Consider the following 18,887-nt stretch of genomic DNA (forward strand, 5'->3'; position numbering starts at 1 on the left):
TAGAATCACCTGAGAAAATACAAGAAGGTGTGGACTAGGCTCCACTTCCACTTCCTCCTGAAGACACTGCTGTAGCAATGAGGAACAGGAACATATTTTATTTCCTTTGGGGTGCTGGGGGTTGAACCTAGGGCCTTATGCATGCAAGGCAGGCACTCCACCAACTGAGCTATATCTGTATTTTATTTTTTGATTGCTGTACTGGAGATTGAACCCAGGGCCTTGCACATGCCAGGCAAGAAGTCCTACCACTGAGCTACCTCCTCAGCCTGGGAACGTTTGCTTTAAAATACGTATAACTGGGGGTCTGAGCAAGTGAAACTTGATCTGCTGAGGCAGCTTCAGAAAGTAGTCTTCTGAGTTGAAGTTTAACCACTTTTGTCAGAGGGGGCACAGGTGGGAGGACCATGCACCACCTCCTTGGACTCTTGTTCCTCCCCTTTCTTGACTCCTCCAGGCCCAGAGGCTGCTCACTGTGCGACTACTTCAGTACCCTGAGAGAAGACTGGAACAGTATTGGCCATGTGTCTCCCCAGGACAGAATAACTAAGGCAAGATGTGTTTTTAATATAAACAATTTAAATGAGGCCTGGTTTACATTTGTTTAAGATCAGGAGTAGCTTCAACAATGCACCTGGCACTCAGGTGCTGGACTTTGATAACAGCTCTTAAGTTACACCAGTGTATCTCTTAGGCACTGCAGAGAAAGTTGAAACAAAACCAACAGATTTTGACCCATCTTTGTAAGTTTTGGTGTTCAGGTGAAATAAATATGATTAGTCCCACAACAAGAGGAAAACCCAGATGGGTGTGGCTCCTTGGTGGGGTTTGAGACGTTCACATCCGGGAACCACCAGCCAACAGAGACCCCAACAAAGAGATTTTTCTTGGCGCACCTGCCTGGAAGGCCAGTGTCTATCTGACAAGTGACAACACCACCTAGCAAGTACGGGCTTCCTAGGCCAGGCCAGAACCACTATCAGCCTCACTCCTTCCTTGTCTGCAGGAGGAAGACAGGGCTTTCTGAAGTGCTGGGTGTGGCTGAGGCTGAACCAGCAGGACCAGGAACAGGGTCCTTGGAGAGCCGAGTCACCCTACTTCCTGGCTTTTCCATACCAGGGGCCAACTGGTCACTTGATTTTACATCAATTTTCTTCTCCACAAAATGGACGTTATCAGTTTTTTTTAAAAGATATTTTTTAGTTGTCCATGGAACTTTATTTTATTTATTTATATGTGGTGCCGAGAATCAAACCCAGGACCTCACACATGCTAGTCAAGCACTTTACCCCTGAGCCACAACCCAGCCCTGACGTTATCAGTTCTGAGGAGGCTTTCCCTGGCTGCATTTTCCCTGAAGTCTGTTCTCATTTTGAAAGTTTATTAAAACAGTAAAAGCAGACTTATATGAAAGGTAAAGACCACGTGACCACATCCACGGTGGATGTTGGCTCACCTGTGTCTCCAGCCTGTGGCTCTCCTTGAGGTCTAGAGTCAGAAGCAGAAGCTCACCCACCCTCAGGGACAAGAACCCACAAGGGTTGTGGGGTTATGCAGTCATATGTAACAATAACGATGAGACCACAATTGCAGGCAGGTATTCACAGACATTTATTTTAAACCATGGAGGCAACTCTTCATGAGAGTCTTAATGTTGGTAATGGCTACATGTACATATTAGAGGTTAGAGGGCAGCACAGTGGGGAAATGAGCAGAGTGAACACACTCACAACGCTCAGCAGCAATGAATGGAGGGCTGGATGCAGGCATCTCAACATCACAGGACCTTCTTGCTCATACCACTTCATCAGGAGGTCAATGTCAGGACTGGTTGGGTTGGTTGGGGGAATCTGTGGCATAGAGCACGGGAGGTTGGCCAGAACCACCCTGGAGAGAGCTGGTCCAGCTTCAGGCTTATGACATCCTCAGCCTGACCCCTCAGAGAATCTCATTCCAGAAAAAGGAAAAAGAAACCATAAAGTAACATGCCTGCTGCAGCCAGGTCCAGATGTGGGCCACAGCCTGATGGCTGTGCAGCATGGAAAAGCAACCCTGGTTATGAACACAGTGGTGGGCAGGCACTGATGTGGGGCTAGCTAGCACCTTCCCTGTCGTCCAGTTAGGAACAGTTTTTATACTTTCTATATAAAGATTTTCTTTTGCAATTTGACAGTACCTTGAAAAACAAAGTCATTTAAAAAGCAAGGCAAATGGCATATAAGACATGAGTATTTGAGAACAATGGCTAACAGCGACACAAGTGTTTTGGTCCATTCTTCATATTGGTGTATGCTATTGACAGACAGCTGACCTTCATTTAAGTGATTGCAAAATATATATGAGAAATGCTTTTTTTTAAACAAGATTCCTCTTTTTTGAGTTATAGCTCCCCTCTCAGGCATCCTAGAGAACCAAGGGAATTTTTTTAACAATCATAAATATCAAGGACAATTTCCAAATCTAACTTTTGAACCAACTGGAAATTCTTAGACACTTCTCTCAAGGAAGTCAGATACTCTGGACTCAATAAAGGTGAATATTTTGAGGTATTTATTTTTAATGAGATGGTACCATGATTAATTTCTACCTTCACCATTTTTTTTTTCTAAAACCAAACCTATCAGGTTCTAGACAGAAAAATTCAGAAAGTAATGCATTTGATGTGACAGAAACCAAAAAAGGTACGGTGATATGCTCTCATGTGTCTGAGTGACATCAGCCATGTGACTAGTAACTGTTGAGGTTAGTCCAGTAATAAAGAACATTCACAGAATCATGAAATCACAAGATTAGAAGGGACCTTAAGAAGGACTATCAAATTCATATTTCACTCAAAGTTTTAATCTCCTTTTCAACATCTCTGACAAGGGCTATCTACTGTTAAAAACTCCCTTGAATCAGAAAACATAAGGGAGGGACTCTATTCCAATTGGCACAGATCTAATTTTTAGATACTGCTACCAGGTTAGACCTAAAGAAGCTTCGTGGTGGAAAGGCTAATGTGTAGGTAGAACTGTCAACTAAAACCACTGAGGGTTTGATATGTGGTTCCTGGTTGTAAGGCTAAGCTAAAGTTTAAACGTAAACATAGATGTTCTAGAATTCAGTTATGGACATATGATACTTGAGTCTTAAAAAAGGGCAAAAAGTGTAATAGCAAGAAATAGCTGTTCCAAGCCCTGTCATGTGCTCCTGCCTCTGCAGAGAGGGTCCCCTAGATGGCGGCTGCTGAGTGAGTTCCTTCCACTCTAAGTTGAGAAAGATCTTTCTATTTCACTTGGCAGGTGCGCCCCTGACGAGGCCCTTCCGCCTCTACCACATTGTACTAAAATGACCTGTGACTTTTGAGAGTGGTCTGAGGCTTAAGACAGGGAGAGTAGCAACTGCCTGTTCATGCCCTGTGACACTTAGTGCTGTGCCACAGTAGGGCAGGTCCAGACTTTCTCTTCTGTAAAGCAGAGCAGCTGAGTGCAGCCCACTTATGGATGAGTCTGGATTCTTCCAGGCAAGGGCTGCACATGTAATGGTCCCTGTTCCACCTCACAGCCTCCAGTGAAAGCCAGTGCATCTGGAAAGATCCCAAACTTAGTTACCACAGGTCATTTTCAGATACCAATTCTGGGATTTCCAAGGAAAAAGAAATTGATACTAGCACTGACTACAGGGTGAGCTCTGAGCACACCTATCATGGAAACTGTGTTTGCCCTCCCTCTGAGGCTCTGAAACATCAGCGTCTAAGAGCCGCATGGGCTCAGGCTCCAGGCTTGCAGCTGAGTCACCGCAAGTTCCCTGGCAATGCCAAGCCCCTTGCAGTCCTTGGGCACACCAGGTGGAGAGCAGATTTAGGACTTGGTTGCTCTGTTTCTGCTGCCTGGATTTCCCTTTCTTCTCCTACTTGTCTCACTCCTTATAATGTGACACTCAGCGCAGAATTCCCTTCCTCTGCCAAGTTCCTCCTGCCCTGCCTGCTGAGTTAGAGGCACCCCCTGGGGCGGCACCCCAAACACACCTCTATCATTACACTAATCACATAGTGCTGAAACGACCCATTTACTCATCTGTGTGGCTTTTGCCAAACCAGGGAGGGGCTGAGAGACCTGGTGACCCCTCAATGAAAGTGGCATGATCTGGACTAGAATCTCAAGGATCATCTAGATAATTCAATGTTGGAAATGGATTTGTGTTTTCTAATCAAGTTGCTAAACATTTACTTTCACACCAGGTAAAATTCAACCTAACATTATTTATTTTTTAAACATATTTTTATAACTTTAGTTTTTCTTTATTAATTTTTTATGTGGTGCTGAGGATAGAACCCAGTGCCTCACCCGTGCTAGGCAAGTGCTCTACTACTGAGCTACAGCCCCAGCCCCTCAACCTAACATTATTTTTAAAAGAGAAAACATTTTGGCAAAATGAATTTCTTCCATTTTAAAATAAAAATCTGACTGAACAAGCTCACTGACATGCAATTAAACTACCATGAAAAGGCAAAACCAAAGAAATCTCACTTAATGAATATTTATGTCCACTAACAGTGACATATAGTTTAGAGCTATTCTGGTACTTTTTAAAAGCTGAAAATCAAGCTTTAAGGTTTGATGTTAAACAAAAATAATTATGCTTTTAGAAATGAGACTCAGAAGATGAAAAAGTGATGTTGCACAAGAAGGACAAATGCATCAGACCCCGGGGACCCGAGACCAGCCTTCAACAATGAGGGCAGTGTGTATTTTCAGGGCCCTGGATTTTTAAGTTGATCCTGCCCCTGAGGTGGTCGAGGGGGACAGTGTGGAGATGAACATATGTGGGTGAAGAACTGCAGTAACTGTCTGCTGATCTAGGACTCACCCACTCATTACCACAGAGCAGGTCCAAAAGTGTGTCCAACATGCTTACAACCGAGAGGAACAAACCCGGTTCCAGAGAGTTCCGAGTCTCAGGGTGCTGACACAGCTTCTCCCACTCATATCACTCCTAAGTAGTTTTCAAAAAACAATTGTTCCTTTAATATTCTCTTATTTTTTCTTGTTTACATGCCAGTTATAGCTAATTGCTTAATATAACTAAAGTGTTTTCAGCTTGGAACATTCTAGATCTCAAGATCCCTTCTAGAGCTAAGCATGATGGCACACACCTGTAATCCCAAGGACTCCAGGGGCTTATGTAGGAGGATCACAAGTTTGAGGCCAGCCTCAGCAACTTAGAGAGACCTTGTCTCAAAATAAAAAATAAAAGAGCTGAGGTGTTGTTCAGTGGAAAAGTCCCCCTGGGTTCAATCCCCAGTACCAAAAAACAAAGATCCCTTTCAGTTTTGTGATTTTATGATTCTCTGACTACTTCAAACAATTCAATGAGAAGCATATTATGGGTGATTGACCTCATATAAAATGACACAAGATTCCAAGTGCTCAATCTAAAACCATCTTTGCTACTATGGACACACACCCAGGCAGCTGAAGGCTCTAGTAACATCATTCCTTTACAGGAACCAAGAGCATGAGATGGGTCTACCAAATAGGGGACAACTCTGTGTATGATATGTACAGTTTTGCCACTTTCCCAACATAGCCATGTTAGGTATTATTTGCCAGAGCTGCTGTAGTTTAAGTAATAGAGCAAAAATAAATCTAAAGTACAAATCCAATAGGGTTTCTCAGACACAGGAGAAAAGCCAAGTGCTGGAGCCGCTTTCACTCCTAATAAATGGAGCCTCCTTTTCCACAAATTGTGTGGAAGACACCAAACACCAGCACGTATTTCTCCACAAGATGCAAAAAATGGTGAAGATACTTAATACAAAACTCAAGAATTCACAGTATCACAAACTCATGCACCCAATTGGCCAAATACTTCTCACCAAATCCACCTCCCACATAGATGAAAGGAAAGGAGAGGGCAGAACAAGGGCTATCTTGACTTATCTAGTTTCTGATCATGATTCTCATCATCAGTGAGGTTTCAATGTGTGAGTGGCTCTGTGGGTTGGGCCAGAGCAGTGCTGGGAGGGAGGTGGCTGAAGCAAAGCTCAGGGACACGGAACAGAGCAGCCGAGTGTATGTGTGTCACTTAATGGGCCCATTCGGCGTCCCAAGGGAGGTCTGAACTCATGTGTACCTAACTGGGAATCCATGCAATGTCCTGAACCCCAGCCTCCCTGATCCTAGGTTACCCTCTCTGTATGCAGGCCTTACTCTGAAGTTCAGGAAGGGAAAATGAAGCGATTCCTTTCCATTACTTCCAACATGCAGTTCTCTATTAGGTACAGCGAGGAAGTGGCTGCAGGTTCTAGTAATAAACTACAAAATAGATATTCGAATATTTTAAATGTAATTCCCTTTTGAAAGCTCTCTCACAGAGCATTCATGCAGTAATAGCAACTTTGAGTGCAAGCAAGTGCAAGGAAAGGGGCAGTGAAGCCACAAGAGGTGTGACTTGTGAGTGCACGCATGTGCGGGAATACAGCCTTGGAGTTCCAGACTCCGGTGACAGTGTCGTCAGTGGCTGTGTGAAACACGCACACTGGCCAGCAGAATCATCTGCAGGAAGCCCCATTTCCAGCAAGCAGACTTGGTGGATACCAGGGGTACTGTCCAAGTATGGCCTGTGGCATGTCCCCCAGTTAGGAAGGTAATGAATGATCATGAGGGGAAAACTGTTTTTGAACCTAAAAAGAAAAACAACAGGGAGGATTTCAATTTCACTCAACTCCTACCTACCACCCCCAAACTCAAATCAGAACTGAAAAAGACACTGGAGGTAGGACACAGATAGGGAAGGGCAAACAGGTGGCCTGTTTTAAGACTTTATTTAGACAGGTGATTCTCAAGAGACTGTGATCCCCCAGTATGTGTGCCAGGTAAGGATCCGAGGAGGTGGTAAAGTGCTTAGAGTGAGACAGGTCCCCGGCATATCCTCGCCACTAAATCTAATTGTATTTTTATGAGTGAAAGTAAGATTTTAAAATAGGAATTCAATATCCTTAGGTGCATCACTTATTACATTTTATCAAGCTTGCTAGGATTCCCTTAGAAGTAAGACTTCTTCAGGTTTCTAAAGTCCTCTTTTAAGTTCCCAGCAGGAACACAGCACAAACTGTAGGATTTCAGTACCTTTGTGTCTCAGGTCACATAGGGTCTTAAAATAAAAGTGTGCAAAATGTTCTGATGAATTACCTTAAGATAAAGATGTCTGAATGACTGTTTTTTAAAGGGGAAGACAATACATATAGTGAAGAATAGAGCAGGATGACAATCTTGAAATAATAAAGGTTCAAGTTCAGAGATGATGTCACACCGAAAAATAGCCTAAAGACACTTATTTAGGTTTAGGTTTCAGTTGGTTTTGAATGTTGTGAGGGGAGGGCTATCCAAAAAAACTAAAACCCAGAAGGCTCAGGAGGCCCCAGCTGAATGGTAACTGATCCAGGCACTGATGGTTGAAGCTCTGAGTCCTATCATCTACTTCTGGATGACGATGGTCGGGAGCAGCTTCCTCACAGCATTTTTTAAGAAAACTAAGGCAGAAATGCAAGGGCACTCCTACTCGGCAAGAACATGAATAGGTCAGAACAGACAGACGGCTCATTCCTCAGGGGACTCAAGAAGTTGGCTGGCGGATCCACACAAACGGTTTTCCTCTCCACGGAGGAGGACACGAAAGTAGGAACACTGGGAGTGAAGAGTGTAAATACAATTACTCTGGAGAAAAGCAGCGAAGGTGCAAACAGATGAAGACAGAAAAGGAGAAAAGATGCTGACCACATGACACATGCCGAGGTGAGGAAAATGTGGAAACTACTTTATAATGACCAACGCCCCCTGAACAGGGAGACGATTCTCTTATTTCTCCAACACACAAAGCAACAAGTAAAATGGAGGGTTGGAAAATATAAAAATGAAACACCCCACACAGATTTTTCAGTATACTCAAAACAATGTAGCACAGCCAGACTGTATAAACCATTTGTTAAAAAAATATCTTCTTTTATATCATATGAACAAGTTGGACTGAGTGTCCTTCTGCTAGTTCCCACTGACTGTGTAGGGAGGGTGCAGATTCACCTCGGGTCTTCAGCTTCTCTTACTTCTTGCATGTAGCTTTGGTGCTTCAGTAGCCATGTGGATCAGAACAACCATTTCTTTAGTAAATACTACATCTTTCTGATTCCTGGGAGAGTCATCAAGACACTACTGGGGTCATATCCCACAACTGGGAAAAGAAAAAGTAGAAAATGAATTAAATCAAATTGGGTTGAGGATGAACAGTCCTTATAATTGAAGCCAAGAGAGTATTTTTTCATTTAACAAGAATCTACACCTGTAATCCCAGTGGCTTGGGAGGCTGAGGCAGGAGGATCGAAAGTTCAAAGCCAGCCTCAGCAACAGTGAGTCTAAGCACCTCAGTGAGACTCTGTCTCTATAAATAAAATACAAAATAGGACTGAGGATGTGGCTCAGTGGTTGAGTTCAATCCCCGGTACCAAAAAAAACATAAAGAGAAGAATCTACATACTCCACTAATATGACAAGGGCAGCTTGAAATTTTGACCCAGGTGTGGAGAATAAAGGCAGATCAGAGCCAGTTAAGGGTGACGGGAACAAATTGCACACCAAGCCTGGGCTGTGTTCTTTCCATATGTCTCTGCCAATCTTCCAAAGAACTCTATAAGATTCGAAAATAAAGGAATCAAGGCTCCCAGAGTTTGCTTTAAACTTGTTCCAAGTCACAAAGGGGGCTTCAAACAGGGTAGTTTAACTACATCATCTCACTGCTGCCCTTAAGAATAGGACAGAAATGACACAAAGGCCCCCTTCTGTTTGTGCCTCTGCTGTGACACTGAATCCATGTGGTCTACCGCAGTCCTCAGAGAGGCCCTGGATGAATGTGCCTGGATTAATTGATTTCACTGGGAAAAGACGTGACTACCTGCTGGCTTATTCCTGTCCTGCCTTTCAGTGCTCCGCGCACTCCCACCTGCTCCAGGAAGCCTGCTCCAGCAGCTCTGTCTCCCGGATGGAACTTTTTTTTTGGTACTGGGGATTGAACTTGGGGGCACTCAACCATTGAGCCACATCCCCAGCCCTTTTTGTGTATTTTATTTAGAGACAGGGTCTCACTGAGTTGCTTAGGCTGGCTTTGAACTCGTGATCCTCCTGCCTCAGCCTCCTGAGCAGCTGAGATTATAGGTATGTGCCACTGTGCCCCGCTGATGGAACTTGTCTGTGTGAATCTTCTGACTGCTGTATGTGTGACCTACTATTTGTCTTTTAAAGAGTATGTCCCAAGTAGATTATCTGTTCCATGCACTTTGGAGCCATAAATGTACTAGGCTCTCAAAAATGCTCAGTGCCAAGGATAACCTTGCGAGCCCAGCCTCACGTGTTCGGGGCTCCTGTGTATTCGCATAAGGCCACAAATGGAAAGCTTAAGATGGTGTCTTACCTTAATGACTTTGTCGGTTCCAGAAGTCAGTAACCATCCCCTGGTTGCATCAAAATGTACATGCACAATATTATGTTTACTATCATGGAAGGTAGCTGTGGGTGCACGTCTAGAAAGACCAAGGAGAGGATAAAAGGTGGGATCTAGGAATTACAGAGATCAAGGTGACATTGTGCTCTAATTTTTAGGCTAATGGCTAAAACTGCTTCACTATTAGAATCACTTCCCAGATCTGCCTTTATTCTCTGGTGATCTCTTATAAGATTTTAACAAGATAATAAGGCAAAAGGATCCCTATTCTCCAAAATGAGAGATGAAACCCCCACACATGTTGCTCTGATGATCTGAAAATCTCTACCTGCACCTTTTGAGAAATCTTTTAAAAACCACAGTGCTTTTTGCTAAGTTTGCACTCAGAAGGAAGGGCTTGCAGGTTAAGTGGCCCATTTAAAAAAAAAAAAAGGCATAATTGTTAAAATACCTAAGATACTACTGTCATTCTATTTGAAATCCATCAATTTCTCTTTCTTTGTTCACTGGTGTAACTGCTGACTTAAGTTTTTCTCTTTCTAAAGCTTTAACAGGTGAAACAAAGTAGAAACAAACATCACTATTTTGTGTTTTTTTTTCTTTTTTTTTTCCTCTCTCTTTTTTTTTTTTTTTGGTATTGGGGATTGAACCTAGGGGTGCTTATGAGCTACACCTCTAGTCTCCCCTTTATTTTCTAATTTATTTTTTGAGACAGGGTCTCCCTAAGTTGCTGAGGCCAGTCTCAAACTTGCAATCCTCCTGCCTCAGTCTCCAGTGAGTGCCACCATGCCCAGCTGTTTTGCATTTTTAGTCTATGCTTTTTTGGTTGTTTTGAAGGAAGGTTTATCAAGTGTCCCTAGAGTGCTCTAGGGGTAGGGCAAGTGAGGCAGAAGTCACAGTGATTCCCTAGGAAGGGTCAGGGAGGGGAAAATAGAGGGTTGCTCTCCAGTCATGTTTTAAGGGGTGCCACTCTGCCACAGTGGGCTCCCTGAAGACAGTTTTCTTCTTCTTTGTTTTGTCTATGTCTTTATAAAAAGAATTAAAATGGACCACCTGAAGTCTCTTGCAGCACTCTATTCAATAAGAACTCTTACTGGAGCTGAGAATGTAGCTCATTGGTAGTGTTTGTCTCCCATGCACAAGGCCCTGGGTTCAATCCCCAGCACCCGCCTGCCACACACATACAACCATGATGAGTGGAAAATAACCAATGAGTATAAATGCTTACTTACAAAAGGTCATCTTAATTTTTGTTTGATATAAGTATACAAAGAATACTTCAAGTAATTTTATTGTACTAAAAGGTGCTGGGAGGATTGGGAAGAAAAGTCTCCTAGGAGATTGGTCCTTCGGTAAATTACCAACAGGGAAACCTGTTCCAGATCATTCTGTTTGCATCTGGGGACAATTTTTAATTAGCTAACATTAAAGAGACAATGCAGATTTGCCTCACCTTCCAAAGCACACCTGAGACCCTAGGATACTGGGCAGGACTGAGAGGCAGCCAGCTGAGTAGTAAGCAACTGGGAGTATTTGCCTTTTAGGTAAAGCAGTTTAGCTCTTCCTAGAAATTGAAACCTTCTAGAGCCCCAAGCTGATTCAAATCCTGTAAAGACGGCAGCTCAGGCTATAAAGCAAATCCTGGGCCCCTGCACCCCTCGGCAATTCTCAAGAAAATGAGCAGGCAGAAGGATTTGTGTGGAGAGCATCTACTTTAAATGCACATTTCCCTGAGATTAAGAAGTGTACACAGATGAATTCTTCAAGCCTATTCTCTCTTCATTTATCTCTCAAGATAACACAAGTCTCTTGAGGGAGGAGGGAGGGAAAAGGAGGGTCCTGGGGAATGAGATTGATCAAATTGTGTTGTTGCGTGTATGAATATGACACGATGAATCACACTATTACAATTATAATGTGCCAGTAAAAGATAAAAATCTCTTTGCCATGGTCTACACTCTAAACTGGCAGGAACAAGGGCCTCAGGAGTCATGGTTGGAGCGCTGAGTGCTGCTCTCAGACAGGATTCTTTCCTCCACCTAGAGAGTCCTGCAGACCCCCTGGAACTTACTCTTCATCGGTGATGGCTTCATGGCAGCTGTCACAGACTCTCACTTCAAACTCGAAGCCCATCAGGGGGATGGAGGAGCGCTTGGAGCTGCACTTTCCGCAGACAGCTTTCCCGCACTTGCGGCAATGGTGCTGCAGGAGGGACAGAAAACAGGTGGCTGTGACTCAGTGCCACTCTCCTGGCATACTCACGTGAGTGACCACACTCAGGTGAAGATGCCAAGCAAGAGTGCCCCAGAACCCTAGCAGGAGCACACCAGCTCTTTTCAGACTGTGCTCTGAAAGAGGACTGCTGGGAAACATCCCAGACAGTGCCACCTCCCCTCTCCTCCTTTCCTGGTCCTCTACCCTGTGCTAGTACCACTGCTGTTGAGCCACAGAGGCCAGGGGCTTTGGGGTTGGGTGCCATCTCTTGAAATCATGCCTGGATGAAGGAGGATGTGGATGAGAACTGATTCAACCTGTTGTCTGTAACTCTGGCCATGGTCAACCTAGGTGACCTAACATCTGATTTCTCTAGGGAAGACCAAACTGAACTATGTAATCTGATTGAAAACTATATTATGAGCAGATCTAAATAACTAAAACCATATCAGGAGGAAGGAAAGCAAAATAATTAAGAAGAAATAAATACCACTTGTCTAAATTAATGGTTTGGAACCAATGTGAGCTAAGCATGTGATACCTCTGATTTTAAGATGTATTTCAATAGATGCCATTAGAATTCTAAAACTGTATCCCTCAACTACTTTCTAGACGAAATCACTACACAAAACAGAATCGAGTTGGAATGAACTACAGTAGAGAAGGCAATTCCAGAATAATAATTTACCTCTACCACACTCCCACCCAGGGTGCTACTTCTTCTAAGATTACAAGGTTAAGTTATTTCCACACAACTGTATTTTGATGAAGAATCCAAATCATCTTACCTGTCTTAGGCCAATTTTCTTACTGTCCCACATTTGTTTGAAGTTCCAGAAGAAAGGCTGATCACACTTTTGGCAGGAATCGCTGTCCAGCCACTCAGGTGTCTTGTCAAATAAAGCACACAACAGGTCACAGTGAGAAATGGTGTGGACAATGGAACCAGTGACACTGATGAAACTTTTGGAATCAGGATGTGTTTATCAAAAACAGAGGGTGATTTCTCAACCATTCAAAAAGTACTTACTGGAACGCCTCTTATGTGTCAGGCCCTGGGGACGGGATGGGAGGTTGTGGCAAATAAAACAATCTCTATTGTCTTGGAGTTTATGATTTCCAGAGAAGAGTGGTCATGAAATATTATTACTAATATCTATTCAATAACTCTAAGAGTACAAGGACCTGAGGGGAAGCAGAGCGCCATGGTGGAGGTGTGACAGGGGGTTCAGACCCAGGCTGAGGTCCTCTGACAAATGCTAGAAAGCTGAGACCCAAGGCTGCGTGGAGGAGGCTGGGAAAAGGGGCTGGGACAATGTCAGGATGCTGGAGGGCAGATGGGAGAACAAGGGATGAGAGCACAGGGCTCAGCCCGGGCCATATCACACAGGCACTTGGCAGCCTTGCTGAAGATTTAGGACTAAATTTCCTGTTCTCTGAATGGATGCAGTTACATTTGCTCCAATCACATACAATGATGTCTAACTGAACATCACACACACACATGGTCCCCCACGTCGGAGGACACAGAACCTGACTCCAGCACATACTCAGGGAAGCTACTTGTCCACTGTCTACTCGTGGCAGGGCACCGTGGGGTTTCAGGCTCTCTCCTTGGCTCACAGGTCACACGATATTCTAGCTTTGTTCACTATTTCTCATTCCTGTCATAACTTTTCTAAATTATGCCAGACAGGTTCTAAAAGTGAGTTTCTTTTTTTTTTATTTTTTATTTTTTTCTAAAAGTGAGTTTCACTTAAAACTATTCTTTAGCAATCTTTATAGATTATGCAAATGGTAACTACATTTGCTTCCAGAGTTCATGTCCAACTCTCCAGATTTTATTACTTGGCAGAGGAAATCATCTCTTTCCATATAGCACAGAACCCAAAGAACCTTGAAAATATATCCAACCTAGGATTTCCCAACAGTGAATTCCAGGGAACATCCTACTCTCGGGACACTCTCTTTTTATAAAAGAGGCCTTAGAGCAAACAAGTTTGAGAAATGTCATAAACAGCAGCCTACTCCTCTAGACATTCACAGTAGACAGGAGCATGGTCAAGCTCTGAAGTCCATTCAGGGTCGATGTGACCCTTTTCTGAGGAATATCTGCTACGGATCAGATGTTAGGATTTAGCTTCTTCTACCTTTCAGGCAGACACAAACCTAAAACTACAGTTTTCCCTCCCAGTGGCTCAGGAGGCTGAGGTAGGAGGATCAATAGTTCAAAGCCAGACTCAGCAACTTAGCAAGGCATTAAGCAACTTAGTGAGACCCTGTCTCTAAATAAAATATAAAAAAGGTTGTGGATGTAGCTTAGAGGTTAAGCACCCCACGATTCATACCTCAGTACAAAACAAAACAAAACAAACAAAAAAATCCAACAACCTAGTTTGCCCCAAAATAAAAAGAGGACATTTTCAAGTACTTTACTTTTGTTCTTTATTTTATTAAACGAAAGAAAAAGAGTAAACCTTGATTTGATTTGTAATTTTCATGACCAAGTCCATTTAAAAACAGATTTAATATAATAACACAAAGTTTTAGCTAAAGGCATCTTACCCCTAAAAGACTGATTATGTGATTTTTTTTTTTTCAGAACATATGATGCGGAAGAATCAGGAAAATTTTAAAAAAAGAAGAAGCAAAGACTTCTTTGTGACACAAAACGGTAATGCTTATAGTATATAATCAGACTTGGGTTAATCAGGAACTTCTAGGGCCCTGAAAAAACTGAATTAGCAACTCATTTCACATAGTAAAAAACACACTAACATGCTTCTTAGAGAATTGAGGGGGCAGCACTAATGTCTGTTTATGGAACATTCTCAAATATCACTTTCTTACCACTAAGAATTATGTAGTAGAAACAAATATTTAAAGACAGGGAAAATGTCCAATATATAATGAACTGAAACCCCCCAGGTATTAAGTACTATATATATACCAAAGTTAACAGAATAAAAGAAGATATTTATGAAGTTTGTAACTAACAAAGAATCCCTTCTAATATCTATGATATACAAAGAACCCCTGCAAATCAATAAGAAAATGACAAGGAACAGTTGAAAAGCTGGCAGAAGATGCAAGAGATACAACCATGCAATTCATAGCCAGGGTGGTCTGAATAGCTAAAATATACAAAGAGGAAATCAAATTTACTATTAGGCAGAGATGCAAATAAAAACAAGACATTTATTTATCCCTGTCTCCAATAGGGCAAAACCAGAAATGTGGTAACAATAACTATTGGTGAGGATGTGGAGTATCAGGGAGAGATTCCTCACATTGTTCTCTCCTCTAGAAACATATGTGGGTACAGTAGTTTGGTTGTTACTTAGCAAAAATCAAGAATATACCTGGATTGATCCCACACAGGTTGGTGAGGGGACATGTATCATAAGTCATCTGGTGCTGTATGTAGTACCAGAGAGTTTGTATCTATCTATGTGCCCTTTGGGGAACAGAAAGGTAAAATTTGACTGATATATATTATGAGAACCTATACAGAGGCACCTCAAGATACACAGAGCTCCAAAAAAGTTTGAGGGGAATAGTTGGAAACAGCAGACTTGTAGTGTAGTTATCATTTATGTAAACTTGAACACATACACACACATGCATACTTCTTTGGGACACATATCAAATGTGGGTGCCTAAGAGGAAGGAAGTGGAGTAATGATCTGGAAAGGGGAAAAATAAATCAACATTATATATTAGCATTCTAATTTTTGTTAAAAAATTTTGTACACATGTACATACAGAGAAAAATGTAAGGAAATATAATGTTTTGCCATTTATAGGTAGTGGTATTATAAGTATTTGACCTGGCTTCTACTTGTTAATAAGCATCTTAACTTTCCTATGTATATAACATGTAGTATATATAAAACATACTTTTCAAATGATAAATGTAGCAATTAGGGAAATGTAAATCAAAACTACAGTGAGATTTCATCTCACTATAGTCAGAATGGCAATTATCAAGAATACAAATAAAGGGCTGCAGTTGTGGCTCAGCAGTAGAGCACTCGCCTCACACGTGTGAGATCCTGGGTTCAATCCTCAGCATCATATAAAAATAAACAAATAAAATAAAAGTACTGTGTCCAACCAGCAAAAAAAAATAAATATTAAAAAAAAAGAATACAGATAATATGAAGTGTTGGGAGGATGTGGGGGAAAAGGCACACTCACTTAAACCTTTTTTGGGACTGCAAATTAGTACAAACACTCTGGAAAGCAGTATGGAGATTTCTCAGAAAACTAGGAATGGAACCACCATATGACCCAACTATCCCATTCCTTGGTATATTATCCATAAAATCAGCATACTATGGTAATGCAGTCATCTCAATGTTTATAGCAGTGCAATTCACAATAGTCAAGTTATGGAATCAGCCCAGGTACCCATCAACAGATGAGTGGATAAAGAAAATATCACACACACACACACACACACAAAATGGAGCACTACTCAGAGAGAAAGAATGAAATTATGGCATTTGCTGATAAATGGATGAAACTAGAGAACATCATGCTAAGTGAAATAAGCCAGATCCAGAAAGTCAAAGATCAAATATTTTCTCTGTTACGCAGAAGCTAGTTCAAAATAAGGGGGCGGGGAGAAGAAGGGAGAGGGAGGGTGGAAGGGAAAGGGAGAGGGAGAGGGAGGGTGGGAGGGAGGGAGAGAAAGAGAGAGAACAGGAGAGGGGAGGGGAGGGGAGATGGGAGGAGAGGAAAGGTAAGGTGTAGGGAGAAGATCTGGGGAGTAGAAGAAGGGGACTGAGGGTGAGGAAGGAGGAACAGGATAAAGGAAGAACAGTGTGAGGAATCTGGCCTAACTTTCCAACATACATATATGAATATACCACAGTGAATCTCACCATCAAGTATATCCAAGAAACACTAAGTGGAAAAAACAAACAAACAAACAAATTATAAGTAAATAGCAGAAAGATCAGTAGAGGGAAGGGAATAGGGAGAGGGAGAAGGAAGGCAAAGTGGGGTGGGTACTGGGGCCTGAATTACAGCAAATTATATTCCATGCTTTTATGTCAAAATGAATCCAAATGTTATATGTAAAAAATAAAATGATGAACATTTATAAAAATGGGTTTATTAACTGTATAGAAAAACACAGGTTTAACATATGGAATGCTGACCTGATCTGCATCTGGCCACTCAAGGTCCTCCATCATCTGCCCCTAGCCATTCTCTCATCTCTGACTGCTGCCCACCTGCTCATGAGCACTAACGCACCACACACCTCTTCTCACATCACCTGTCCTTACTCTGGAGTTTTTTTTTTTAGTCTGCAAAGCCCACGAAACTCCTGGTTAGAACACGGCCAGTCCTACTAATATTTTAGCATCATGTCCTTCCATAAATCCTTCCCTGATAACCTTGGCCAATGACATTAATGCCCCTTCTGAATACCCAGCACTGATGTTCTTCCTACACTGACTGTAATTTCATTATTTATACAATTTAATAGCATTCTGAAGCTTTCTGAAAATCTGTTGGCACCTCGGGTTAGGGACTGCTTCATCATAGTGTTAGGCCTCCCAAGGCGAGCCCCCCACAGTCTTTTCCATAGCCAGCAGGCAGCTCCCCAGATAATGAATTACAAACACTATCTCTGGAGATTTAGGTTTATGAAATATGACACTTGAAAAAGATGGATGGAACCATTTCCACTGCTTATTTAGAACTTCGACTTACTCAACAAGATTTTAAATCCATCAACAAGTATCCAGTGCTCATATATCTGCATGTCAAGAGGCATAACTTAAGCCAGATGGTTCAAAGGATTGCCTGTCAACTACCTGGTTTCACCTCTGGAAATTACCTTTGGGTCTCTGTTCATAAAGGATGGAGGCTACCTGCACTGAGAGAAAAGAACCTACCATTCTCCCCTCCCCTGGTCCGGTCAGTTAGGCCTGGAAAGAAGCCAGGCCAGATGAGGCATGACATCTTTCACCTAAGGCAGACTATCATGCACAACACAAGTTGGGACGCCCACAGGGGAGCCTGGTTAGCATGACCAGCACTCATGGTAACAATTCCCTGGCTTTTTATGGATGGTGCCAAGTGCTTTTCAAAAGCAATATTCTACAATTCCCCACTTCCTAACAGTAATGATCATTTTAATTAGTTACTAATAGAACTCCTGTGGATTTATGGTTTGAGCAAATAAAGCTTTAATCTTCTTAAGCATTTAATTACTAGCATTTGAAGGGCATTACATTGTGGGTAACAGAAAATTCCCTCTTGAAACAAGACTGGGGTAAGGGCATGGAAAGAATTTGGAAAATTGCTTTTGTCTTTTCAAAGTGTTTCTTTTCTACCTAATTCTTACATCCTGCCAGAAATAAGTTCAAAGACTGCACTATCGAAGGGAAAGTCTACCTAGAGACATTCTAGGGTACTGGGAAGATGGTTAACTTCAAAGTACTTGTCAAAGGGGATTCAGTAAACATACTAGTTAAGATGCTCAAAGATTAAAAGCAAAACTCATTTAAGAAAAGAGTACTGATAAAATTTAAATGTGTGCTTAAAAAAGACAAAGAATATGTAACTGGGGATTTTTTTAGAACATGACTCAAAAAGAAGCACCAAATAAATTATTTCTAGCACTTCTCTTAATACCAAATTAAAGGTCCTTACTTCTTAACCACTGTTTCCTTCAATGACAGAAAGCACATGAGCTCTCGGTGTCCCTGGGGCATTTTATGTTGGGACTAATCACCAAAAATTAGATGGTTATTTTTCTCACCTGTATTTTTGCTGTGAATGGTGTAACAGATTTAAAGTCTAAACAGCTTAGTCTCAGTGAAAATTCTCATGAAATCATATTAAAGTAATCATATTAATGTAACATGCCAGTTCGTAAGGAGCAGGGAAAAAAAAGAGCTCCTTTAACACCATAATTTAAAATTCTCTAACATGTCTTATTACATGGTTTAATTATAAGGTATCAAGAAATAAGGAGGGAGGTAGAGCTTGACCTCAGGGCTAAACCCTGCCTACTGGGACACCTACCTCCTGCCTCTCCACATCCATGTTCCAGACGACTATGCCACCGTCACCACCACATGAGATGAGCTGTCGTGTGTGCTGTGCATAGGAGAGAGCCTGGACTTTGTCACTGAAAAAAACCAAGAGTTGGTCACAGTTTAGGACAGCAAATGATG

At 42.1% G+C, this 18,887-nt stretch overlaps 1 protein-coding gene across 1 annotated transcript in view; it reads right to left on the reverse strand.

Moving 5' to 3' along the window:
• Positions 1-1,587: 1,587 nt before the first annotated feature.
• Wdfy2 (WD repeat and FYVE domain containing 2) overlaps positions 1,588-18,887 on the reverse strand; it is a 152,723-nt gene continuing 135,423 nt past the window's right edge. The window contains exons 8-12 of the mRNA XM_046454076.2: positions 18,736-18,841; positions 12,477-12,578; positions 11,546-11,676; positions 9,445-9,553; positions 1,588-8,211 (exon numbers count right to left, since the gene is read on the reverse strand). Of these exons, the coding sequence (XP_046310032.1) occupies positions 8,182-8,211; positions 9,445-9,553; positions 11,546-11,676; positions 12,477-12,578; positions 18,736-18,841 (478 nt within the window). The 3' untranslated portion in view covers positions 1,588-8,181. The remainder of the gene's footprint in view (positions 8,212-9,444; positions 9,554-11,545; positions 11,677-12,476; positions 12,579-18,735; positions 18,842-18,887) is intronic.

This window comes from Marmota monax, unplaced genomic scaffold (genome assembly GCF_021218885.2).
Source record: "Marmota monax isolate L192 unplaced genomic scaffold, Marmota_monax_Labrador192_F-V1.1 WCK01_AAM20220418_F8-fsc00011, whole genome shotgun sequence".
In the NCBI taxonomy this organism is placed as follows: Eukaryota; Metazoa; Chordata; class Mammalia; order Rodentia; family Sciuridae; genus Marmota; species Marmota monax.